The sequence below is a fragment of the Drosophila innubila genome (genome assembly GCF_004354385.1).
Source record: "Drosophila innubila isolate TH190305 chromosome 2L unlocalized genomic scaffold, UK_Dinn_1.0 4_B_2L, whole genome shotgun sequence".
NCBI lineage: Eukaryota > Metazoa > Arthropoda > Insecta > Diptera > Drosophilidae > Drosophila > Drosophila innubila.
This window is the reverse complement of record NW_022995372.1, coordinates 18,816,690-18,842,643: the sequence shown is the minus strand read 5'-3', so window position 1 is coordinate 18,842,643 and position 25,954 is coordinate 18,816,690. Positions and strand designations below refer to the sequence as shown.

The 25,954-nt window shown below is 34.2% G+C and overlaps 3 protein-coding genes across 7 annotated transcripts in view; 2 read left to right on the top strand and 1 right to left on the bottom strand.

Moving 5' to 3' along the window:
• Positions 1–9,647: 9,647 nt before the first annotated feature.
• LOC117779960 (transient receptor potential cation channel protein painless-like) lies at positions 9,648–12,676 on the top strand. The gene is made up of 4 exons (XM_034616317.1): positions 9,648–9,866; positions 10,188–10,545; positions 10,609–12,020; positions 12,074–12,676. The coding sequence occupies exons 1-4, from the start codon at positions 9,648–9,650 to the stop codon at positions 12,674–12,676; spliced, it is 2,592 nt and encodes an 863-aa protein (XP_034472208.1).
• Positions 12,677–13,963: 1,287 nt separating this feature from the next.
• Positions 13,964–14,709, bottom strand: LOC117780917. The gene is made up of 2 exons (XM_034617611.1): positions 14,315–14,709; positions 13,964–14,262 (listed from the first exon to the last, which is right to left on the bottom strand). The coding sequence occupies exons 1-2, from the start codon at positions 14,693–14,695 to the stop codon at positions 14,098–14,100; spliced, it is 546 nt and encodes a 181-aa protein (XP_034473502.1). The 5' UTR covers positions 14,696–14,709; the 3' UTR covers positions 13,964–14,097.
• An 862-nt stretch (positions 14,710–15,571) lies between these two features.
• Positions 15,572–25,954, top strand: part of LOC117794503 — a 29,164-nt gene continuing 18,781 nt past the window's right edge. For 2 of the 5 annotated variants that reach the window (XM_034635132.1, XM_034635130.1), the window contains exons 1-2: positions 15,572–15,720; positions 22,364–23,245. In XM_034635132.1, the coding sequence (XP_034491023.1) occupies positions 22,569–23,245 (677 nt within the window). In that variant the 5' untranslated portion in view covers positions 15,572–15,720; positions 22,364–22,568. Of the gene's footprint in view, positions 15,721–22,251; positions 23,246–25,954 lie in introns of those variants that run through there. The other 3 variants (XM_034635133.1, XM_034635135.1, XM_034635131.1) reach the window with 3 other exon arrangements.

The window sequence follows — 25,954 nt, the reverse complement described above, 5'->3', positions numbered from 1 at the left end:
AACTTAGCCGATTTTCAAGCGAAACTCCAAATTCAGTCTGCGTTTAAATTTATTATTAAGTATTTTCTCTGTTTTTTTTCTACAGATTTTTATTTTGATTTGCAATTTGGATTTTTGAAAAACTGTTAATCTCTAAATCGACTCTTAGATTTTAATTAGAATAAAACAACACTTTAAACTTGATGGTATCTTTAAAATACGTTTAAAACAAAAACAACCTAAATTACTTTCAAGTTCTTCATTGAATTTCTACAAAATCCTTGAAATTCCCACAGTTGCCACAAAATGGCAGCACAAACTTAAATTGTCAATTATTTAAATTTTGTGTGGCAAACGAAACGCATCTTTTATGTGTAACTATTTCTGATGCATAGAGCCCCTCTCTCTCCTACATACTCCTCTCTTAGACATATATACACACACCCAGTAAATAGTGGCATGGGGGAAGGGGGTAAGTCTTCAATGTCATTGACTAGTACTTGCCCCCAAAGTGTTGAAAAAAGTGATTTCTATCCATTTTGTATGCGTTGATGTTGGTTGTGCATGTTGTTAATGTTGTTGTTATTGTTTTCTTCTTCATCGTCATTGCGGTTGTTGTTATTGCCTTTCCCATAATATGTGTTGTTGTTGCTTGTTTTTTTTTTTGGTTAGGAGCGCGCGTATTACGTTGAACTTTTGTTGTCTGCCATTTGTGTATACTATATAAAATATAGAGTATATATAGCGACAAAAGAGCGATTCTGCGCGTTATTTATAAGACTCACACATACATGCACTTACACTAACACTCACACAGATAAATATAAACACATTGTCTACGTGTATTTGGCAAGGACTCTCTTTTTTGGCCAGCATTGCCAGACTCTAATTATTTGATTGCCAATGACTTGTGGATATAAAGCAGACACCCTGGAAACACCCACAACCCCGACAACTCCCACAAAAGCAACAACAACAACAAAGAAAGCGTACGCAAAACATTGCCCCATTTTGGTTACTGTCTATAGAAATTAGCAAGTTTTGTTTTTGGACTACGAAATTTGACCTTGGCTCGTTATGTCTGATTATGACTGATTGCTAATTGTACATTGCATATTGTTAACGAATACGGAAATTATTGATAACTAAGGGCAGATCAAAGCGAAAGAGTTTTATAATATGTAATTAAATATGAAATATAAGTAGATTTTGTACAATACTTAAGATAATTTTACAATATAAATATTGCTCTTCAAATTCAAAAATATATTTAATTCTCAATTGTAGTTAGTGATGCACGAACAAATATATATTAAAGCATAAACAAATTATTTGACAAAATATTATTTTTAAAGCAGACTTCAAAGGGAATTAATAATTTTGGAATACTACCAAATTTATTTGGTAATCTAAGACCCTTTTTTATAGTGAGATATTAACTTGAAATTAATTTTTATATTTTAAAATAAAATACCTTTAAACAAGTTTTCTTAAACATTATAAAACATATAACATAACATTAAAAAAATTGTAAATAAAATGTGGGATGTCAAATTGTTTGAAAATGTTTCAATAATCAGGCGATAGGAACTTAATTGTATTAGTTATAAGGTGACCTAAATGTAGAATCCATTTAAATGAAATATCAATTGAAACGACGCACACATAATAATGTCTTGTCCTGAGGCTGAAATATTATTACTATATCATCGGCATTGACGCATAAATGTTGGAAATGTCAAAACCATAAACAACAACACCCTCTGCGACCGCAGTCGCCAGTAACGCCTATGTGAAACCACAGCAACAACAAGCACCAACATCATCATCATCATCATCCATGTTATGATCATCATCGTTGTCAGTCCACGTTGTCATAAATGAATCTGTCATATTATTTCGGCAATGATGTTGACAACAGCTACAACAACAACAAGAGCAGTACGAAAAGAAGGAGTAAAAATCCCCCAGCGTGCAATATTTATCATGTCACATAATATTTTTCTGGCATTTGCACGTCATAGCACAACCCACACACAGCCCACAACCCGCGTTCCACCAAGAAACTGGCGTCCTCTTTTCCCTCTCCTCCCCCTGCCAGCATTACAATCGTACAGTGGGCGATCTGACCGGTCTATCGTAAACAAAATTAATAACTTAAGAAATATAATAACAGTAAACTTATTTCAGGAAGATAATTTTGGACTTACATCCAACATGTATATGTGTAAAAAAAAATTTTGTTGCTTATTTTTTTTTTATAATAAAAACATGTACAATATATTAACAAAAAAATATTACGCGTAAGTGCTCTAGTGTGAATCAGATTCTTTATAAGCAACTTTTCTTGTGCCAAACTGAAAATTGTGCGTAAAAAATTCAAAATACTATATGAAGCACTTGCATAAACTTTTGTTTTATTTTGAGCATTTCACTATATGTAGAAGGAACTACATATATCAAATGAAACAGAAATTTCACATACCTTTATTTTAACTGAAAACACTTTTCATAATTTCTAGTTGGCTTCAATATGTTTTTTTTTTAAGAATATCAGGTAGTTGAAAACCGCAAGAAAGCTTTGTCTGTAATGCGAATAAAGAGGGCAAAGTAAATTTAAATGTGATCTGGCATATGAGTAATTAAATAAAAAAATAAATAAAAAAAAAAACATTGATTACATTTTAAAATTTGACCATTTCGACCACTGTGCGGCGGCTCTGCAGTCGCCCTTTAGTTAAAGCAGCTGATAACATTTGGCACACACGCAATGAGGAGAATAAAAACAACAACAACAACAGCATCAGCAGAAATCACAACCCCTTCGGTTGGCAAACGATGTGGGCGGGCAGAGCAGCGCAGTCGGGGCGGGCAGAGCAGCGCAGTCAGGCCATCAATTGCAGTCATCAACCACCGTCAGTTGTGGCAGCTGCCAGAGCGTCGTCTGCAATGCCGACTGTCAACCCCACCCTCCTCCCCTCCCCCAGCTTGTGCCCTTCTCCCTTCTCACTGCTCATTGAATTTTCTGCTGATTTCATTTCGACTTCTTTTGCTCCGTTGGGAGCAACTTTTGGTCGTCATCATCAGCATTTGAGACTGCGACTGCGACTGCGACTGAGAGTCATAGCTGATCTGAAGCTGATGAGGACGTTGATTATTGTTGTTGTTGCTGGGTGCGTCTGTTTTGGCTGTAAATATTTTTGGCAATTGTCGACACAACATCCCTCCTCCCCAGCTTGAATGCCCCTTTCCTTGTAGAGCAAATTAATGATGCTTTCCCTCTGGCGCTGTCGGCTGAAAGGGAAAATTCCTGCCAAGCGGCAATTGCTTATAAATTAAATGACTTGTTGTTGTTGTATTCCCCTGTTTTTATCACACTATTTAGCCTAATATATTAACACTTTCGTTGACTGGTTTCTCTGTGCGTTTGTATATTTGTGTGGGAGGTTGAGGGGGAGGGTTGCGTATTCCCTCTTGTGAGTGTTGTTTATGTTGATGAAGACATTAAATTTAAATTTGTTTTGTGCCATTTGCATTTCATTTTTAGCAAATTAAAGGTCATCGGAGGTCAAATGACTTATTTGCTAAAATTTAATATGGACTTAAAACCAAATTCAATACAATAAAACAACTTAAGAACAATGAATAATAATTGATAAATAAAAATCTGAAAGAAAAGTTAAGTACTATTTATTTTTAAATGTTGCTGAAATATTTAACGAAATAAAATATTTATTAAATTTGAAAAATTAAATCATTTCTTTTCAGGAACGATTCATTGATTTTAATAGAAATTTAAATGACAATGGGCAAAGATTCTAAAACTCCAAGAATATGATGGCAAATCAAACTCAATGTATGCTAATTCTACTGTAACTAGCATGATTTTGGAAAGACTTTTAAGAGTATAATGCATACTTCTGGATAGTTTAAAAACTAATTCAGACTCTATAGGGCTTTGATATGGTATCAAGTTTGATACAAATTTTGAATATCTTATAAATCAATCTACATTAGAGTCTATTTTATAAAGCAAGTGATCTTTAATCTTTAGAGTGACCATAAAAACGGACTCTCTCTCTCTCTTCTTTTATATTTATTTAATATTTTACAAAGATGGTTTAGTTATAAAACTTTTTAGTTTATAAACTGAAACCTACTTAAGATTTCAGCATAGATGCGGCCATGAATTTGCCTCGGTACTTTGAGTATTTCATCCATCAACACCTGCGATCTAAAGAAGGTGGCAACTCTGGCAGAATCAAGTCAACAAGCCGTTACTAAGATGAGAGCAGCTACAGAAAGAGTGTAAAGCGTGAGAGAGAGAAAGAGATGGGTGGGAAGCAGGAGGAGGAAAGAAGTGGTAGTAGGGAATGAAGAGCGAACCGCACTTAATGTGAACGCAGCTGCCCAAGTACCGCAAGTTGTCGTCCTCCTTATCGTCCTGCTTATCCTCGTCAACGTCGTCGTCGTCCTTCTGGCAACACTCTCAATTAAAATGTCCTCGCTTGGTAAGCGTAAACGTTCAAGAGGCCATGAAAACTCCTTATTACACAGTGTCAGCGTTGGCGCTGCTGGTCCATGGTCCCTGGTCCCTGGTCCCTGGTCCTTGGTCCTTGGTCCAAGCACCACCAAGAACCACCCGAAAGAAATCACAAGCCTGAACCAGATGCAAGTTCTCTTAATACAACCCTCGGTACGACTGCACCTACGTGTTAATAACGCGAAATGCGCTGAACATTTTTGTATTTTGAAGCACGCACTTGAGAGCGCGACGCCTCACTGCCCCGCCCCCTGCCACAGTGTCCCGCCCCGCCCCCTCCGCCACACTGTATACGCAGCAACTTGAAACACAAAACGCGCCACACAAAATCATTGAGCGAGTTGGCAACACTCGTTTTCGGACTCTGGTTGTGGGTTAAAAACGACACTGCGACTGTTTTACAGCACTTTAAAAGTGATTTTCTTATTTTATTATTTTTTTTTTTTGTATTTTTTGCTGTTTGAGAAATTTGAAACACTTCAAATATTTGTGGCGAAGAAAGCAGCGCAAAGTGTTTGGACAAGTTGACGCCAAATCATGAGAAATTTTAAACCCAAACGTCAGCTGTACCACTTAAAACACATTTCCCTCGCCCACCCTTCCCCCCGTTTATTTACTTTTGCAATATTGACTTGAAAAAAAAAGAAAGAAATAACACACTGTGAAGCATTTACACAAAATACAAATCGCGAGTGCCCGACCACAAACCGAATGACTTCTTCGACCTTCCTCCCCATTTTCCTGGGGCCAAAACATGTGTCTAGCTTACCATTTTTCATGTACACAATTTCCACATACTTACATACACGTTTACTTGCATGTATGCTTTTCTTCCGGCTGCTTTTTTGGCCTCCAAAAAGTTATTCGCCTCGGTTGCTTGGGGCAATAAACGTCAGATGCGTGTCAGAGCGCATCTTTTGTATATTGACACCTCAATGACGGCTTCGAGCTGAAGTTGAGAAGTTAGGAAGTTGGATAACCCGCCAGGTGAGGTATCCACAGGGTCTCCATGAGGTCTGTTGCGACATCTGACAGGATGTATTTGAGTTTTATTGCGATTTTAAGTTTACATCTCGACATTGAACGGACAAATCGCCAAAGTTCTCATAGCTGAGAAGGGCAATTGCGAAAAATAATCTTTAACATAGTTGGGAAACAAATTTGTAAAACCAATCACAAAAATTGTGTCTGCAAAAAACTAATTTATATTTGGAAATCATTAATATTCTTTATCCTATTAAATGTAGAATCGTTGGTATCAGTTAGAAAAATTTTGGAATTCATTTTCATGAACATTTTTGTTAAAGAACATTTTTGTCAGTTATTACTGTTTAAAAACTTACATTTGTTGGGATTTGTACATTGAATCCTGCTTAGATTTGTTTTATTTTATTTTACACAACATGGTATTCCTATAAAAACAAATATATATTTAATATCTTTCAAGTATTATATCTATCTAAAGTAGTTGAGATAGTTCCAAAAAAGTTATTATTTGATAAAGAAGTAATAGTTATTTTCCATGCAGCCAATTCAATAACTTAAATTTAATTTTTGATTAAATATAGAGTATAAATATTATAAAATATATTAAATATTATATAATATAAATAAAATAAAAAGTTGAAATTAAGAATTTATTAATATTTTCGTCCATAATAATGTTGCATTGCGGTTCTTTTAAACTGTAAAGTAGAATAATATACATTAACAAATTTCTTCGATTATATAATAAAGGTAATCAATTAATTTCATCTTAAATTAATTACGCTTAATAATCTATCTGATTTAGATTGTTCTTCTAGTTTATAAAATAGCAATTCATTGGTTGTCTTTAATAATACTTTAAGGAAAGACGTTAAAACTATTGAACAAAGTCTCGTAGGTCTGTAAAACCATAAAATAAAGTCTATGAATTTTCCTAATTAACAAAATTTTAAAGTATTCGGATAAGTTTCCTTCTATATATCAGCCTGCTCAAAATATTAAATCCATTATTATAAGCTATCATTGCCCACTGTCCAGACTTTACTTATGTGCTCGAACTGTTGTTCTTATCGGCAGCATCAACATATCAACGACACGAGTGCAAACACAACTCGGAGAAATAGGTACATGAGTAGTAGTAGCTGCTCGACTAATAGAATTAAACTGATAGCTAAATCAAACATTTAACACGCAGGCCTGCACACATGTCACAACCAAAATGTAGAGCCCCCCTTCCACCTACTGCCATGGCAAATAGAAAAAGAAACTAACGTTCGACGACCCCTTTTCATGTGGTCATGCACACCCCCTCAGTTAGAAGTAGCTACAACTTGAAACTGGAAACTTATGTCAATGGCACGCGTCGCCGGCACGTGACCCTAACATGAAAATCACGCGCAAGATCAGCGCCAAGGGGGCTTCGGAATACAGTGGGGCGGGGGGGAGTTAGTCAGGGGCAGGGAGTGGGAACTCACTCATTGAGACGACGACTTTGCAGATGCTTTTAAATTTAAATCGAATCAAATTGATTTGCAGACGGTTTCCAATTCCAGTTCACGTTCACAGTTCCCCCTTGCGCTTCCCTTTCCCTTGCCGCATCTCGGCTCTACCCCTCCCCTTTGTGGAGTTGCTTAATTTCGTGTAGTGTCAATAGGCACGCCCACTCAAGGCCTTTCGGCTATGGACGAGCCTCTTCAAACTGTATCCACTGGCTTGTTTGCTCGGCCCTGCCCTTTGTTTAGCCATTTGACAAGTGTTTTGACAATATTTATTGAGCCACCCACGGCACGGCATTGCTCGGCATTTTCCAGCGCAGCCCTGGTAATTTGATTTGTGTTGCGTACACTACGTTGATGTTGGACACGTTTCTGCCTAATGGAGTTGCTCGAGTGGCGTGAATTTCAATTAAATTAAATCAAAATGTTGCATTTTTTATTAAGGCCATTAACACGCACCGAGTACATGCTGGAAGGGTTCTTCGCTCTTCTTCCCTAGTTAGTCAAATTAAGTTAGCATCCGAGGCATTCGCATCTTAATATGCATAAAGAAGTGCCACGTTGCCTGGGTGCCTACCACTTGACATCGACTTGAGCCAGTTGGAGTGCAGATAGCTCTCTCAGGAAGTGCCCGAGTACCATTGGATGGTGGTGGCACTTACTCTTCCCTCGCTTGCTGCCAATTCCCACATTCGATATCCCAATGCAAAAAAAGATACAAATGTATCTCTGGCTTTTTATTATTATTTTACTTTACACTTAATGAAAATCAAATCAAATTTGTGCCTCACATTGCCGACATGCATACAAATTATTCAAAGTCATATAAAATACAAATAATACTTGTCGCTTCGATGTCGAGTTCTAACCTTGAATACTAACAATTTCACTTCTTTGGTGCCAAAGAGTTGACAAAATACCTGCAACATACATAGGTACAACCTCTTTCAAATTTTCCTTTCAAATCATTTTCATTTTAAAATGTAGAATTTAATTAAAGTAATAAATAAAAAGCCTTAAAAATGTAGTTACGCATTAACTTTTTGCGCCAAAAAGTATGCTAAATATTTGAGAAATTGAGAATAAAATAAGTAAAGATAAAAGTATATGTAACTATCGTTATATTGTAAAAATATATGTAGCAGACAACGTCAATATTCCTGGTTTTAAAAATAAATTGAAAACATTTAACTGTTTTTTTTTCTTATGTTATGCATCAATATGTATTTGTATTTATAGATATATTCCGAATGGTGCAAAAACAGATACTTATTAATAATTATCAAGGCTGCAAACCTCAAAAATTTTGTTTTAGGTTCACTTCGGCGGTTCAAACCCTAGAGCAAGACATCGGTTCGGTTCGCGAATTGGTTTATATACCTCCTGAACCCAAGTTTTGTGTTCGAGCCTTGATTCACTATTATACAACAAAAAATATTTTTATTGTAATACATTTTTCTCTACATTTTGAACTAATTAAATTTTTTTTTTTTAAAGAAATCAAACTTTGATGATATATTAAATATATTTGATGATTTAAATTTGACCTATTTTAATCCGAAGTCTCAAATAATTGCGTTATATTAGAAAACCATAAATTTTATGTAACCTTTTATTTTAGAAAGCGGTTCGGCTTAGGTTCGGGTTCGCAAAGTAAATAATTTCAAGGATTCGGTTCATGATCCGGTTCAGGCTGCTTAAAAACCCGAACTGAACCGGTTCTCCGAGGTTCGGCTTAGAACCGGTTTGCAGCTTTGATAATTACTGCAATAGTCGCAACGTGAAAAAAATTATTCAAATTTAAGCATGAATTTTCTTAATCCTACTTAAAATAATCATATTTTATGTTTCTTTTCTATGCTCGTGTAACATATAAACAAGAAAACCTTATTAAATCAATTATCAATAAGGCCAAGTTAATGCTACAAGTTACCACCAGAGGATAAACACGGCGACTTTATATTATGAAATTTCATTTATTTTTTTTAATAGTATTATTTAATTAGTTCAAGAATTTAGCAATATAGGTAGCTAGTTACAAGTCATGCGGTTGATTTTCTCGCTTGGCTTCTGTGGTCAAGGATTCAGTAAAAGATTATTTTAACAATTAATGCATATAAATAGCTTTATTAAGTAAAGCGATAAGTGAATCCCTCTGAAAATATAACCCAAGTACAAAAAGAAGTATATATATTTAAATAATTTACTCTTTATTTTTATTAGATTTTAATGAATTACTATTTTTATTTATTTTGTAAAGGTTTTAATTCTCTAAAAACTTTTATATTGATGAGCAAGTCGAAAGCAAGGAAAATTAAGTTGGAAATAACACAAATTAATCAGCTTTTAAAATAATTTAGGGGCACGATATTAAACAGTTGAACCTTAAAACTCTTACCTTACCCTTATGTAATAAGCCATAAAAAAAAATTTAAGTGAATTGAATATAATATTCTCAAAAATAGTAAATATTTCGTTTTTGTAATTTTAGTTTTTAATAGAGTATTACAAAAATGTTGAAACTCTTCAGTTTTTTATTTGAAGTTTACTTTATAGCTATGATTAAGAGTACCCTTATGTAATGAGCTGTCGTCGATTTCAAGTCATTTAAAGTTTAACCAGTGAGTGGAAAGCAACTGAGAATGTGTCAAGACGAATTCGATGCACAGAAGGAGCTCTGGGAGGCGTTCGAAGCTGGTGATTTGGATAGATTTCATAATGCTATCATTCTAGGCGGCCAGCCCAATCTTATTTCCAACGATAACATCAATAACATGAGCATCTATGAGAAGGTGTTGTCCAAATCGGGATCTGCAAAATTTATAAGGGATTGCATTAATGCAGGCTGTGACGTCAATTATGTAAGTAAATAATAACACATTACTCTAGTCTATAATAAAAAATTAAAAATATATTCAAAGCTCCGTAAAATATAAATGTAGAGGCGGAGACATTACTTTAAAATTTAGAAGTTAATGAAATATGAACACCTCTTAGTTATTCGAAAATAATATTATTTAATTCTAAAATGATAAACAGAACCAACACAATCAAAGCTTGAGGCTTAAATAGGGGAATGACGGGAAATACAGAGCGAGAGAGAGTTAGAGATTCTCTATTAGAGAGAGAAAGTAAGATTACTGCTGATTAAAATTATAACTAATCAATGGTATTTATTTTAGGTGAATCCACAGCTTAATAAGGCTGCCATTAATTATGCAGCTGAATCGAAGAATCCGCAAAATCTTTCAATGCTGTTGCATCAATCCAATTGCAAGGTGAACTTGGATCATCAGTTTAAAGACGAGACGCCATTGAATGCGCTGGTCAAAAGTCTGACTCCTGAAAATGTTGGACGTGTCTTCTACTGCATAAGTATACTTCTGCATAATGGTGCCTCGCCCAATTTGGCCGATCGCGATGGTAAAACCCCTTTGCAAATTGTGCTGCAATTGGAAAAAATTCCCCTGGAACCGCGCTGTAATTTAATCATCGAGTTCCTCAAGCTACCCGAGTTGAGTCAGCAAAATTATCGCGAGGGTTTACACTATTTAATGCAAAATTATCTTGATGGTCACAGTATTATATTATATAATCTTCTAGTGCGACAATTTCTGAGCTTGAAGGAGGATCAAGTGCTGGAGCTGTTGGCAGGATATCAGAAAGATATAGTGGCTTGGAACAGCAGGGTAATGCAGCAAATACTGCTCAAGGAGCATATCACTAACAATTCGGAAAAGGCACTGAAGGCTGTAATTGCAATGCTTAATTCGAATACGTCGGAGGATAATGAACGACTGGTTAAAGTCGCCATCGAAGCGGGCAACTGGACAACTGTCTTATCCTTACTGAAAAGCGAATCACTTCAGAATAAACCCAAGAGCAAGTTACTCAAGACAATGATCAAGCAGGCGCAAATTCAACCCTCACTTAATCATGAATATCAGAGCTGTCTGCTGCAACTGCTGAAGGATCAGGAGAATTGCGTCAATCAATATGATGATCATCATAATACTCCCCTACATTATGCTGTGCTCTATCGCAATGAGATTGCCATAAAAGAGCTATTACGTCAAGGTGCCAGGCTGGGATTGTCTAGTTCAGGGAAGAGACTGCCCATAGAGGATATGGATGTGAAGCTGCTCGAGGAACACTTCGATTATTGCATCACGAGCCGTGGAAAGAAACCCAGTCATGAGCAGTATGAGATTATTATGAATTGTTTGAATTTGACGAATCGACATAAGGATTTGGACATTGCTCCCATTGTTTGTATGGCCAAGTCGAAGGAGCTGTGTCCCTTGTTGCAACACCCATTGATCACTTGCTTTCTGCTCCTCAAATGGCAGAGACTCTCCACAGTTTTCTACACTCACTTCCTGATCTTCATACTCCTTAGTGCCAGTTTGGTTGCCCATGTCGTTCTACGTTTTCCTCAGCGCATTCATTATGAACTTCCTATCCTGATCCTAAGTACTATAATCTTCTGCTTAATTGGCTATATACTAATTGTAGAACTGTCGAATTACCTGATGACCCATAAACTCCCTAGTTATGTAAGTCTCCCGCTGGTGACGCTGCTTATTCTGAACTGCATCGAGTGGGGTGAAAATCTGGAAACCCAAAGAATTTATGCCGTTTTTGTCATCATGTTGATGGCCTTCAAGCTAACAATTCTTATAGGGGCTTTGCCTTTTCCCTCCATATCGACACACATGCTCATGTTGCGACAGGTGACGAGTAATTTTTTAAAATGCCTGGCCCAGTATTCTATATTGATCTTTACCTTTGGTCTGTGCTTCTATATCATTTTTGGATCGCCAATTGTAGCAGATTCCTTTCTCTCCTATTCCCATCCGGATACAACTTTAATGAAAACTCTTGTCATGTTCACTGGCGAATATGATGAAAATGATTTTACTGGTTATTACACTTCAATAGTGCTGATTATTTTCATGTTTATGACCATGATACTGACCAACTTATTAGGCGGACTGGCTGTCAATGATACTCAGGTGGGTATATCTGATTTTAACCTTAGTTTTACTAACCTATTTCCCATTTTAAGAACATTCAAGCCAAGGTGGAGCTAAATGCTGCCATTTGTCGCACAAATCTGTTGAATAGCTACGAGGGCATTTTGAAAGGACATTGGGGAAATTCCGAATGGTTACGTGTTGTTTTCCAAAAGCTGATGCATATCCAGACTGATTGTTCATATGGCTATCTATCTATATTTCCCAACCAAGACAATCGTGCTGAGGTTTACAATCAAAGACACCGAAATCAGAGCATTGAAAGTCTTCCCAACTCAGAAGATGTTTGCCTTTCACCATTATATCCTGATTGTAAAGATGATGCAAGCAGTAATGATTCAAATATGGGCAATTATGAATATTTGCCCACCAACTTTGATGCCCACTTGACTGATTTTGAAATTAATTCCAATTGGTCCAAGTACGAAAGTATTCCCAAAGATATGAATGCCCTTAAAAGCAATTTAAAGATTGACAATGCTACAGTAAAGCGAGCTCTGCAAATTATTAAAGAAAAATCCAACAAAGAAATCGAAGAGAAGCGCGAGGAATTTACCGAAAAACGACTGGAAAATATCTGGAACTTGTTAAAGGAGCTTAAGAACGAGTTGGCCATGAAAAAGTTAGACAACTGATTTTCTGACTATTTAATATTCATTATTTCTGCAATTTTTTTAAATTTTAAATATTATTGTTATTGTTAGGTAAAATTTAATTATCTGTAAAAAATCACTTAATTTACAAAATGTATATGAAAAGCGACTAAACAATCATATCTATGTGAATAATATTTAATTTAATCAATAATTAAATAATAAATTAAACTTTTTTTATTCCATTTTTAGCATATATGTATGTGTAAAGTTATTGAAAATTAATTATTTAAAATATAAGTTTAATATAATCATTATTTGGGATTCATTCTTATTGCAATTTCTAGCATGCCAAATTTTTTTTGATTGAACTACGTAATATGAACAATGAAAAGAAAACTTGATTTTCTGTTTCCTTTGCAATCTGATGATTTAACGATCAATGATCAAGCGCAGCCAGCTAGCTTAACGCTTGCAGAGAATTTGAAAAAGTAAATTAGATTAATGCTGCCAGATCGCTGTATAAGAAAAATGTGATGCCATACAATTAATAATTCAAAATTTGAACAATAAATTGCACAGAATAAAATACACAATCCACTTAAGCAATGAATACTTTCTACCTCTTTTGCGTGGCACTTGAAAAACTCATTTGCAACCGTGCAACTGGTGTGGTCAAAAAGGAAAAGCACTACGGCAATTTGGTTGTGTGGAGTTTGCCATTGTTGCATCTTCATTAAGAAATGCTGCACATTAACTTCATGTGTGAAAATGCGAAGTCCGCTTGTGTGTGTACGCGATTGTGAGAGTATGTGAGTGAGTGCATGTTGGGGGCTTTTAAGTGGCAATAAAACAATGCAAATGTGTGGAGCGTCGTTGAGGCGGCAGGTGGCACCAACTGCATAATAAGTTGCCAGCTTGTCGTTGCTACAATTAAGAGGTGAGTCTTACCTCGAGAGTTGTCCATTAATCTGACAGGTAATTGCAATTAAAAGCAAACAATAAGAGCAACCGCTGAAAAGAACATCTGATATTGAGACAAGTGAGAGCGTTGTATTTGTAATTAAGATATTGCAAGTGACAATGACAATGGGCATGTAATTTAAGAAAAATGTCACTTCAACTCTCTATTGTGCACGCCTGGAGAGCATAAATTTAATATAATCTATTGCAAATTATTCGTTTTAATTTATTTTTTATATCAATGTTTTAAATATTTTCATCACTTAATATTAATTTAAGAAATTATTATACGAATGAATACTGGCATTATCTATGTATTTGAATTTTAGCGCCAAATGGTAAACTGTTTAAAGACAGTTTACAGTATTTGCTTATGTTAAATTGCTTGCTGCTATGGCACTCGGCATTCACATCTATTTATGTTAAGGTGACAACTCTATTGCTGCATCAGCAGTGCCGTTTTGAGTATAACATATGGAAAGATTAAAAGATGTTAAATATTAAAATTTTAAAACTGTTGAATCCGAATTTGAAAAATTTGGGCTAAGATGCACAATGAAGAATGCTCCATCTCGTGGCACTGGTAGTTTATATAAGAAATCACCATTATCAATGGACGTATTAATAAGCTCTATAAGAGATTTCTTCTTTAAAGACATCATAGGCTGTAAGTTTAAAACAAATAACTTTGTGTTAATAAAAAAAATCTCTGCTTACCATTAAAGCTGGAAATTTCGACAAGGTATTTATTGCCGATGGATTACTAAATGGCTTCCAATTAAATATGTTGAGTTTATTAAATCGCAGTAAATATTCCAGAATATAGTTACGAGCGAGAGCTTCGTTTAGATTTGGTGGATGTGCCTTAAGTTTGCTTATCCACTCGGAGGCCAAAGACTTTTCCCGACTTTCCATACCGCCTAACGAGCGTTCTAAGCGCAGAATATCACGTTGAAATTGTTTATTAAGACTTTTCCATTTGCGCTTTACTTCAGAAGTATCTGGACTACGAAAATTTCTGTGCTGAGAATATCTATGCCGATATCCCTCTGCATTTCCCAAATTACAGGTGTCACCACTCATCAATTTAAAACTCATGACTGGAGATTTCATTAACAAAAAATTTCTAGAGCAACATTTCCATATATAGCTTTTTAGAAAGCCTACTAATACATTTTTCCCGCTTTTAAAATAAAGAAGTTAACTAAAATCATCCCATTTTAACGACCGTTACTCAAGGTTGATGTCGAGCACTTAACATTTAAAGAAAAACATATGTATTACATATATTACATAACTATATGAATTAATCATTAATGATTAAATTTTTATTTAGTTTTATGTGCCGATAACTGATGAGAGTAGTCGAATATAATCATTAGAAATTATTCAACTGTGAACGTTTCTACACGCTTGACAAAATACTTATCGCTACGGCGCAATCACAATGAAAAATACACCATCTTTTGCCTATTTGTGAAACTTTAAATGCGCCACCTATGGATTGGCTTTTACTGACTCAAACGAACAAACTTTAATGAAAATTGCAAATTTAAAACCTTAGAAAATTTAATTCTAAAAACAACAAAAATATATAAATAAAAAAATTTAGAAAATTCTATATTATCTTTTTTGTAAATGTATGTATAATTAAGTTAAAAAATCAATCCAGGTCGGAAATTTGCCAACGGACAAATTTGAATTGCTTATTTTAATGGCCGATACAAAAATGGGACTTAACGAAATGTTTTGGGATCTAATCACTGAACGATCTTAATTGAGAACTAAATGAACTGCAAAAATTTAAAAAATTAACTTCAATATTAAGAAAAATTTAAAATTATGTGAATTCTCTTGGGTGCAACCAAATTTGCAATTTGATTAAAATGATACAAGTTGCCAGAACGGGAAGTTTCGCAGGGTGGCAGCCCTTGGATCGGGTGGCAGCCTTCCACACCAGTGCTCGCTTGCAAAACAAAACCTGCGGCTAGAAAAACAAAAGCAACACACAAAACACTTCGTAGCAATGTAGTTCAAATTGATTAAATGTATAAATAAGCGTGGAAAGTGTCAACGACAGTAGTACAAACAATGCCGAATAAAATGGTTAAGATATTCTTCAGGTAAATTCAAAAATCGCATAGCAAACAAGAGAGAGCAAGAACAAGAACAACACAAGCACACAGCAACAACAATTAGACAGAGATGGCGAGTCAGCGGCTCTTCTCATTTGCTCTTCGCGCTGCGTTTTTATTTTTATGAATGACGTAAGCGCGCACCGCTTTTGTGCCGTACAACGGGGCTACAAAACGACAAAAACAACTTTCCTTTGTTTGGTTGTTGTTGCTGCTTGTTGTTGTTGTCGTAGCTGTTGTTATTATTGGTTGGCGTTGCCAAAAAAGCGAAGAGGAAACCAAAAAGCTACAACTAGACGGGCTGCCCTTATAGAGCGACTGTCGTGTCCGTGTATGCGTGTCTGTGGGAGAGCTCCCCACACGCACGCACACACACACACACACACCAAAAGTGGCGTCGCTCGCTTTTTTTCTTGAAAAACGTGCTCGCTTCGAGAGCGAGAGAGACCCAGCGTCAGCGCTTTGGTGGTCGCTCTCTTATTTTTTTACTATAACATTATTTCTTTTTTTGGTCAATGACCTAAGCAACGCTCTTTGCTCCGTTAGTTTTTTGCTTTCTTGCGTTGGCTTTTAACTTGGCAGCTTTAAGGAAAATATCAACAAATTGTTCATTATTTATGCCCACATGGCAAGCTTATTTCGCTCGTGGACCGTTAGTTTAGGTCAGCGAATTGTGGAGCGTGGAGCTTGGACCTTGATTACTTGCCATATGAAATTAAGTATGCGGTTTCGATTTTGACCGCATGTTTCGTCTTTTCAACAATAGGTTAAAGACGTTCTCTATACTCAAGGCAATTGTTAAAAACAATAACAAAACAATGTGTTAAATGTTTAGTCAAAATGAGCTATTGAACTTGTGACTTGCCTAGAAAATCGTGTTGCAGATAAAGTAAATGAGCTTTTAGTTCTGTTAAACTCGAGCAAGGTCCTTGACATTAACTGCGAACTTTTAAACATATTTCTGTACATTACATACATATCCTATGTACATATGTATGTAGCTGCAAGCGCGTTACCTAATATTTTAATATTTATTTCATTCCCTTTTCTTCCTATTAGAAAAATTATCATTATATTTTTTTATTTTTTTTTTAATGATCTCAATGGCTAAAATTATTGTTATTCTGAATTCAAAGAGCAAAGATATTCTAATATTTACAATGAAATGAAAAGTGAATAACATTTATTTGATGTCTTGCATTATTTCTTTACGTGTATTTTATTTTGATATGGGAATTGTCTTTTAATTGTCATGAATTCAGTGTACAATAAAACTACAACTCTCAATTTTTATTTCTGTCTAATAATTTAGGCTTAATTATGATGAATACATATTACAATTCCCCGAAAGGTAATTTTTTAACGAAATTAAGGGAATTTCGGGTGGATTTCTAAGAACAGAGTATACGGTTACAAGTTATAACCCATAATTTGATTTCATTTATTTTTAAATACGTTAAATATGAAATCGCTTAATTTGCAAATATTTAAAAGTTTTGATATAGTCAACAATGGGATCCCAAATGTTTCTGGTATGACATCAGCCAATTATCGTTCCAATATATGTATCGCATTTTAGCCATATATGCATCTATCTGGACGCCAATTGTAATACCCGACACGAACCAGAAACTGCACTATGCCCCCTACAATTCATCATTCCCATCTTGACTCATCCGCATCCAAATAGGATCATGTATTTTATTTTTGTTATTGTTGTTGATATTGTTGACTGTCACATTTAGAGAATAATCCATTTTTGCACTTAATTTTATAAATACGGAAACATACAAAAACAAAGGCGAGCTGTAACGATGATAAATTTAGGTGAATACAAATTCATTAATAAATATCAACAATGTTGGCAACAAAAAGAAAAACCAACAACAAAAGTTTGTAAATAAAGTGTGCTGCTTATAAAAATTAAATAAATATTTTTGTTACCGTCTACGAATTGCATACAATTATTATTAAAAATGATTACGAAGGAAAAACAACTGCAGTATCTTCATGAAAGTCTACCCTAACCAGAAAAAATTATGTGTATATCTCCGGGATCTTACGTCTTTCAAACAAACAAACGATTTGATATAGAATTGTTGAGATTATCACATTGAAGCATCACGTTTTATTTAAGCCAAAAGTCACTTAGTACCTAAAAGATCTTCTCAGAAAAATTAGAATATTAAATTGCATAATTTTCAAATATAATAAAACTTATTTGGAACATTTCAGGCTATACAATCTTTAAAAAGAGTATATTAATCTCATTACTCTACATGTTTATCGCATTCTCATGTCTTTGTTTACGGCTGTTCTTGTGCTCAAGCTTTAATTTTGAGAGAGGGCGACAGCTGATAGCAAAGTTACAGTGTGGAGAGAGAGCTTTGGCGCTCTGTCCAAAGGGGGCGACGCCGACAGAGACGTCGTCGTCGTGTGGACGCTTTGTTGATGTAAACAAGCAGAAGGAAACGTCGCAGAAATTAACCGCATTAATAACAATAACAATTGGGTGGAAATCATGTAGCATGTAAGACAAGAAAGAAATGGCTGCAAGAAAGCAGAATGCCAAAATAATTAACGAAAAGCAATTAACACAAAACGGAAATAAAAATGGACACAGACAGGAATCGGCAACGGCCATAAAAGCCTGAAGGTCGTTTTTGTTTGCGTACGATAAATTTGTATTTAATTTTCTGTCGTTTACTCTTTAAGTTTTAAATAAATATCACACATACGCAGCGTATGCAAATAATATTTACGGCACACAGTTTCTGGCGGGTTCCCGCAGTTTTTCAGCTGCGATCTGTTTGTGTGTGTGTGCTACAGTTGTTTTATCTGCGCCTTGTTATCCAACCTTTTAGAAACTTATCGCTGAATACATACAGATGTAAATACATTTGTGTATCTGTACATATGCCTTTTTTATATGACGGCCACTTGATTGAATTGTCGTGAAATATGCGCATAAAGTAATCGGCCAACGCTTATCAGAGCTAAACAACGTACAAAAAATTAACTAAATAAAAGTAAAAAAAAAAACAACAATAATAACAACAGAATATGTGATATATATAAAAGTAAATGGGTATCAGAATGTGAGCAATGCCACATAGAGGGGACATACCTTCCCATGTGCACACACAATCGCAAAATTTGTCAATCAACTGGCAATCAGCTGTCAATCAACCCATCAAAGCCCTCAACCCACACACCCCACACTCAGTTGGAGCACCCAGAAAGTGAAAGAGAGAGAGGGACGCCAATGTGTCCGTCGCTTAATTTAGCGTGACCAATTTGCAAATGAGTTCAACTATTTAGTTTAAAAGTGTTCAAAGTTTACCTCTCAATTGATTTAATATGGTGTATATCTCCCAGTCTGCTCCTTAAGAGATAATATTTCAATCGGATAGAGCTGGAAGAATATTACCATAAGAATTAATAATATTTCGATTTCAAAACCAGAATAGAAAAATTATCGTTAAAGTACGATCGAAATAGTTTATACTTTAAACTACAAATTATACATATTAATATTAATATTTGCAAGCCAAGTCTGATTCGTAAAAGTCGATAGCGTATCTAGTTGTCGATCATTTTTAAACTTAGATGTCTTATTCAGGTAAATAATAGCTATTGGGCAAAACAGACGACGACTGACGCTAATCGAACGCCTAATTTGTCGCAAATTAGCTGACACGGATAAATAACAAACTTTGATCGAGTTACCTTTGTACAGTCAGCTATTATTGAGTATGGAGGGAAACTCAGAATTGTGTCAGAGACTTTACTTCACAGACAAAAAAAAAAAAAAAAACAACATATTGAAGTAGAAACATTAATTGGATTTTTGTCATAAAGTTGAGTTAATTTGTTTTAATGCACACTTCAATATCTGCATTAATAATTACTTTTGCATAAGTATTTTTATTGTTCTTTTATAAATATTCGAGTAATTAATTCGATTAATTAAGAATGTTCATAATATTTGAGAATATACTTAACGAATTCTTACAGGTTTGAATTAGAATTCTAAATTCGGTTGGAATTTGTTTGACTTGAATTGATCTTAATTTTAAAGATATTAAATATCATTTAAATCAACATATTAAATATATTTCAATCTGAGTCGAATTCTTGAGAGTAGAATAGCAATTTGTTTATTATCCGGATTTATTCAAATTAATTGATCATATTTCTGACACCTTATTATTCGGAATTATGTGAAATTACAAATTGTAAGCCTTTTATTAAATGTTTTCACCTTATTCACAAACGATTCTTTTGGGTTCCAATAATTTAAATAGATAAATAATAAACAAAAACAAAAATATTCAAGATGAAAAAAAAAACAGCCCACAACAAAATGGCATCATCGCAAAATGCTCATTTAAGGCGCGTACATGACAGCATCAACAACATGTCTATAATATTTTTGGCCAAAAAAATATATATGCATATTATAGGTTTATACGGGTCTACAAAATTTGTACGCAAATCTTTATGAACTTTCGCATGGCACAAGTGCCAAGAGCAAACCCTGACATACATAATAATATTCAAAGCAACGCCCTCTTTTCTGTGTCAGTTTTAGATATTTGTTTTTTTAAAATAAGTTTTGTATGTTTATACATTGCATGTATTCATTCACCTACACGAGCTTTTAATCTCATTTCAAACGGCGTCAATAAATTATTTTGTATATTTAAATTTGGCATATAGACTGTCATATTGGTACCTATATAAATATGTATGTATATAAATATATATATTTGCCTGTCTTTCACACACGCCCACAAACAGCTGCTGACAATCACATGAAATCATATTTGACTAGTTGTTTAATTTTTTGTGCGGAAATACCTTGGAAATAATTCACAACTTATTTACCTGTTGGTCCTATTTAAGGAGCAGCTGTTACCAATTCCAGCACTCCAAAAACCACTTTTATACCTTATCGTAGAAACTTATCTGACTGATTGTTAGTCACATTTAGCTCAACTACGATTTTGTCCCAATCTAAAATACCAATGACTAATCAAAATAATTTGTAATTAGGAGTATTTCCATGAGTTAGTCATAGTACAGTCCAAACACCCTTGCAAAAAGCATTATTTCAATAACTTTCATTGTCTGCATTTGCATTTCTGTTGAAAAACAAAACACACATAAAAGAGAAAGCCACGCACAATGGGAAACAGTTTAGGATTTCTGCAAAAACAAGATAGAAACAATTTTGTAAAACAAATTATTTTATAATTTTAATTTATGAACTAAATCTAAAATTTAGATTCTAAATCACAAGCCATAATAATCTGTTTTCGATTTTTATTTACAGAACTTTTCAATCTCTAAGATAAATGATGGTTTATCTAGGGAAACATTTTCAATTTCATAGCTTATTTGTATGTATGATAAAAATATTGAATATCTAATAAAAACTCAACTACATTTCTTGTAAATTCTTGTTTTAAAAATTTAAAAAGATGTTCAAAACGACTCCATACTATCTTCATAGATTACTTTATAATAGAAAACAATATTTGGTTCCATTGTAAAACGAGTTTGCGCCAAATGCATAACTGGTTCGCTGATGCTCAAATAATGATTTTGTACACTATGTTAAGATAGATAAATTCACTTTGAGATCACAACCGCAATATTATGAGTATGCGCCTTTTTTGGTTAATTTAATGATATCCATGAATGCGATTTTAAACTTTCAATATGATTTCCGATTGCCATATTATCGATATGTTGCCATTGTGCGTTGCTCCAAATTGTACAAATTACGAGTAGTATGATGAGTGCTGCAATAAAAACCATACGATCCATCGATGGATTGCTCGATCGATCGATATGCCACTAATAATATTTCGACAATCGAAAGCTGCCCACGCACACTATTATAGCGAGTATGTGGATTGTGGATGCTGGAAGGCGATGGACAGCGTTTGATTGAATGTTTGTTTTGAAAGAAATAAAGCGAAATAAAATACAACACATTGCTGCTCTAAGAGCAGCGAGCACGCCAGAGAGAGCGGAGAGTGTGAGCGCGTGGGAGAGCGAAAGCGAGAGAGGCACACGTGCATGCTCTCTTTTTATTTAGCACTCAGCAGCGTTGAGCCGAGTACTTCTGCGCGCTTTGTTGTGCTCGGCGAATCATTCGGCTTCGTTGGCTCGACGCGTTCACAACGTTGCGTTTTCGCCGTGTGTGACGAGTGCTTTGTGCATTGTTCGCTCACTTCCGTTCGTATCGTGTATTACACACACACTCACACACAAACACACATTTACTACATACGTATAAAAAATCATTTCTAAATTTATAAAAATTTTCGCGCATACCTATAAATTGCGCTGGCGTGTGCCCTTCTGCCCCTTCCCTAACCCAGAGGTAAAATAAAAATAAAAACAGCCAGAAATATATAAAATACTTATTTATGCGTGTGCAAAATATATAAAATTCATGAGATAAAACAACAGCAAAAAGTGACAAATATAAGAAAATTAAAGTAAATTTAAGCATCAACTTATTTTTTGCATTGTATTTTTTTGTACAACGCTTTCTTATACATAAATATAAAAAACAAACATTGCTTATTTTCATTTGGGCGAATAAATTCTTTAGTGGAAAGTGAAAGCTGCTTCTGTGAAATGTTGTCACCGGCGATTTAAAGCAAAGAGATAAAAAAATAAAACAATAGCTAAAAACGCAAAAAAAAAAAGAGAGACAAGTTATGCTAATTTTTAGTATGAGCTGCATTGCATTGCGAAATGTAAGCCAAATTTGCACATGACGAAGCCAAATAACGATTTTGTTAAAGCTTTGTTAAATGAGCGGCAACAGCAACAAATTGGCCAAAATGCGTCTGCAACAGCGATTCAACAACAACAATAGCGGCAGCAGCGGCAGCTCGATAACAACACAAACTATGATTGGAAATAGCAATAACAACAACAATAACAGCAACAGCAACAACATGAATATCAGCAACAACAAAGTACACAATCAACGCGCCAAGATATTAAACCTCATCAATCGCAACAGCAACAATCACAACAATAACAACAGCAACAATAGCAGTAACGGTTTCTTCAAGCTGCGCAGCACAACAAAACCAACGCCAACTACAACAACAACAACAAATAATAATAAAAACAGTTGCAACAGTCCCATGCAACTGGATGCTGCTGATGATGATGATGAGATTATTGAAACTCTGGAGGAAACCACAACAGCTGTGGAACTTCGTTCAACGGCAGCTGTTGCCATTGGAGGTAGTCCTGGTTCCGGTTCCGGTTGTGGTTCCGCAACTGGTTCAGGCTATAACTCTCAGTATCGTGCCTACACCACACTAAGGAGTAACTCCACATCGGCCATTTTGGCGGAGGCTGTTGGTCTGTCCGGACTATTGGGCAACACTCCCAGCATGTTGTATGCCCGCCCCCGCACCCTTAATGTCCACAATATTTGCCAGACGCCAGCACAAATAACGCAAATGTTTTTTGGGTATGTTTATGATTTTATTTTTTCTTTATTTTATCTTTTATTGGTGGCTGTCTTAAAATTAACAAATTCATGTAATAACTTAAGTTACTGTAAATATATAACATTTGTTTAAGCAAACAAAAGATTTTTTACTAACCTTTATTACATATGATATTGATAAAAGCGATATGTACAACTATGGCCCGGCTTACTTAGAATTGTATACATAAATTCGCTTTAACTTCGAAAGGATTTTTAATACACATTTACTAATTTGGTACCAAAAAAATGTGGTATTTATTTTGGAGCGCTTCGATTTTGGTAAACTTCTCCGATTTCCATTATAAAACGAATTCAGAAATACGATTTCAAAATTTAAAATTAAAAATGTGTTTAATTCTGAGAGTTTTCAAAATTTTCCCACTACAGTTTATCTAGTTTAATTTTCTCCTGTTTCTTAAAGTTCATTTAAATTTAAAAAAAAAAAAATGTTTTTTTTAATTTTACATTATTTATTTCACGTCAAAATGTCTTTTAGCTAGTTGATATAAAAAATGGGATTTAGTGCAGTAATTTTGCTAAATTTACTATTCGAAAGAGACTATTTTAATCTAATCTGCAATATTTTTAACTAAGAGTTTTGTATGCTTGACACGGATTCTTCGTTCAGACACACCCACAACAATTGCACTTTGATCCAGTTCTGTTTCATCTATTAAAGCTATGGGAATATTTAGTATCATATAAATATTTATCTGTAGCCACAACACAAATTGTTATATACAGTTTTCATTCATTTCTACAAGTCAAACACTCTTCAATTGGCCAAGGTCGCATTCAGAATAAAAGCAATCGCAAATAAATATTTATAAACTGTTACCTTAATTTATGTGCTTTTAAATTTTATTCGCATTGCGTCACATATTCTATGACTGAACTACATAAAAACCTTGCGGATAATCTTTTCTTTGTTGGTGGAAAATTGCCACAATAAATGTAAATAGAAAAGGCTGACTTTACGAATGAGTTGAATTCTGTGAGGCCAAACTTATAAAGTAATAAATAAAACTGGATAAACCAATAAATTGAATAAAGAATCAAGCTAAGATATTAGGAAAAGAAAAAAGTAAAGTTCAGAATAATTATATTATTCAACTATCTACAGTAGGCAGATTTTTTTAAATAAATCAACCAAATTTTACATTTTGAACCAATTTACTTCTTTTTTCTCAAAAATTGATCAGTATTCAAATTGTTGACTGTCTTTTAATAATTCATTCTTTAATTTGTCTAAAATATATAAAATCTCAAAGATCCTTTGCTAATTTCATTTCACATTTATCTCTATGCCAGAGATGAACACCTATTAATCCAATAAATATTTACAAAGGATTATTTTGAAAATAATTCTCATAGCGTGGTGTCATTTTAAGGAATTTGTTGTTTAATATGCTTGACATAAAGCTGATAAATCACATTGAGGGAAGCAACGCTTGAAATATGGCCACGCCTCTAATCTAATTGCTTGCCTTCCTGGGCAAATGCCCCCTGATTCCCAATCCCGTTCCCCGACGTAATGAATTCTTGATTTTGTGTCTCGGTTCGGTTTTGTTTGTGCTTTGTGTTTCATTCTTTGGCGTTGCACAAAAACACAGAGGCAGATTTTGTCATCGTTATTTTAAAATATATATATATACTGAACATATATATTCCCGTAGAGCATACTAAAAATATTCAATTAAACGACAAGGCGAATGCTGCTTTTATTTTTCACACAGTGCAAAGACATTTTGTCTCCGCCTCGGCCAATGTGAAAATTCAATGAACTTGATCTCGCTGACATTTTGCTCTTTTTGCGCGGGCAGCGAGTGCGTTGCATATACTTATAAATGTATACACATACATACACATATATATATTTTTTTGTTTATTTTATTATATTTTTTTTTGGCCAAAAATAAATTGAATTTAAATTAACAACAATAACAGAGTATTAAAATGTCAAGCGCTGTAAACACGCTTAATGCATGTATGTATATACATATGTATTTATTATTTGTCTCAATTTGCATATAATAAAGTCATAAGTCAGCCGGCAAATTGTCATTTTCATAACATATTTATTGTGTCCGCCGCGTTGGCAATTGATCAAACACAAGTATGGTTCTTTTTAAAGTCAATGCACGACTTCTAAATACCCATACCCAGCTAGAACTTTATTTTGGTTGGACAGGTCACAACTTTTTTGGTCTAAAGATAAGCCTTCATTCATCGAAGTTGAAGCAAATGACGATTTTGCTGCCAATTAAATAATAAAAATTCATTTAAAATAAAATAAAAAGTGCAGCCACTGTTGATCTCACTGTCATATAATATATTAATATATATTACAAGATAATATAAAAAGCAGAATCAAAAGATTAACAATCGGGTAATTCATTTTGATTGACCTTTATTTTTTTTTAATTTTATTTTTTTTATTTATACATGTTTTAACGAAAAGTATCTTTAATTTTTTCTTCCCTAAACACACTTTCTTACATATTCTACTTATTCGTCAATATGAAAGGGTATTAAATCGCCTACATTTAAAAAATACCAATAATTGAAATGATTTTTAACGATCTCGCAGCTTTAGTTTTATTGGTCTTTTGTCTTGGCCAATTGAATTTGAGTCTTCGACTTATTCGTGATTTGTTTGACCTTCTTGCATTTGTACGTAGATCATGT

What these genes read in the sequence shown, in the direction of transcription:
- LOC117780917 (XM_034617611.1), bottom strand. Translation starts at nt 14,695, where the DNA reads ATGAGTTTTAAATTGATGAGTGGTGACACCTGTAATTTGGGAAATGCA. An exon ending in CGAAATTTCCAGCTTTAATG is followed by an intron (nt 14,263 to 14,314) that starts GTAAGCAGAGAT and finishes TTAAACTTACAG; the next exon opens with CCTATGATGTCTTTAAAGAA.
- LOC117779960 (XM_034616317.1), top strand. Translation starts at nt 9,648, where the DNA reads ATGTGTCAAGACGAATTCGATGCACAGAAGGAGCTCTGGGAGGCGTTC. An exon ending in CAGGCTGTGACGTCAATTAT is followed by an intron (nt 9,867 to 10,187) that starts GTAAGTAAATAA and finishes TATTTATTTTAG; the next exon opens with GTGAATCCACAGCTTAATAA. An exon ending in TCAGCAAAATTATCGCGAGG is followed by an intron (nt 10,546 to 10,608) that starts GTTTACACTATT and finishes ATAATCTTCTAG; the next exon opens with TGCGACAATTTCTGAGCTTG.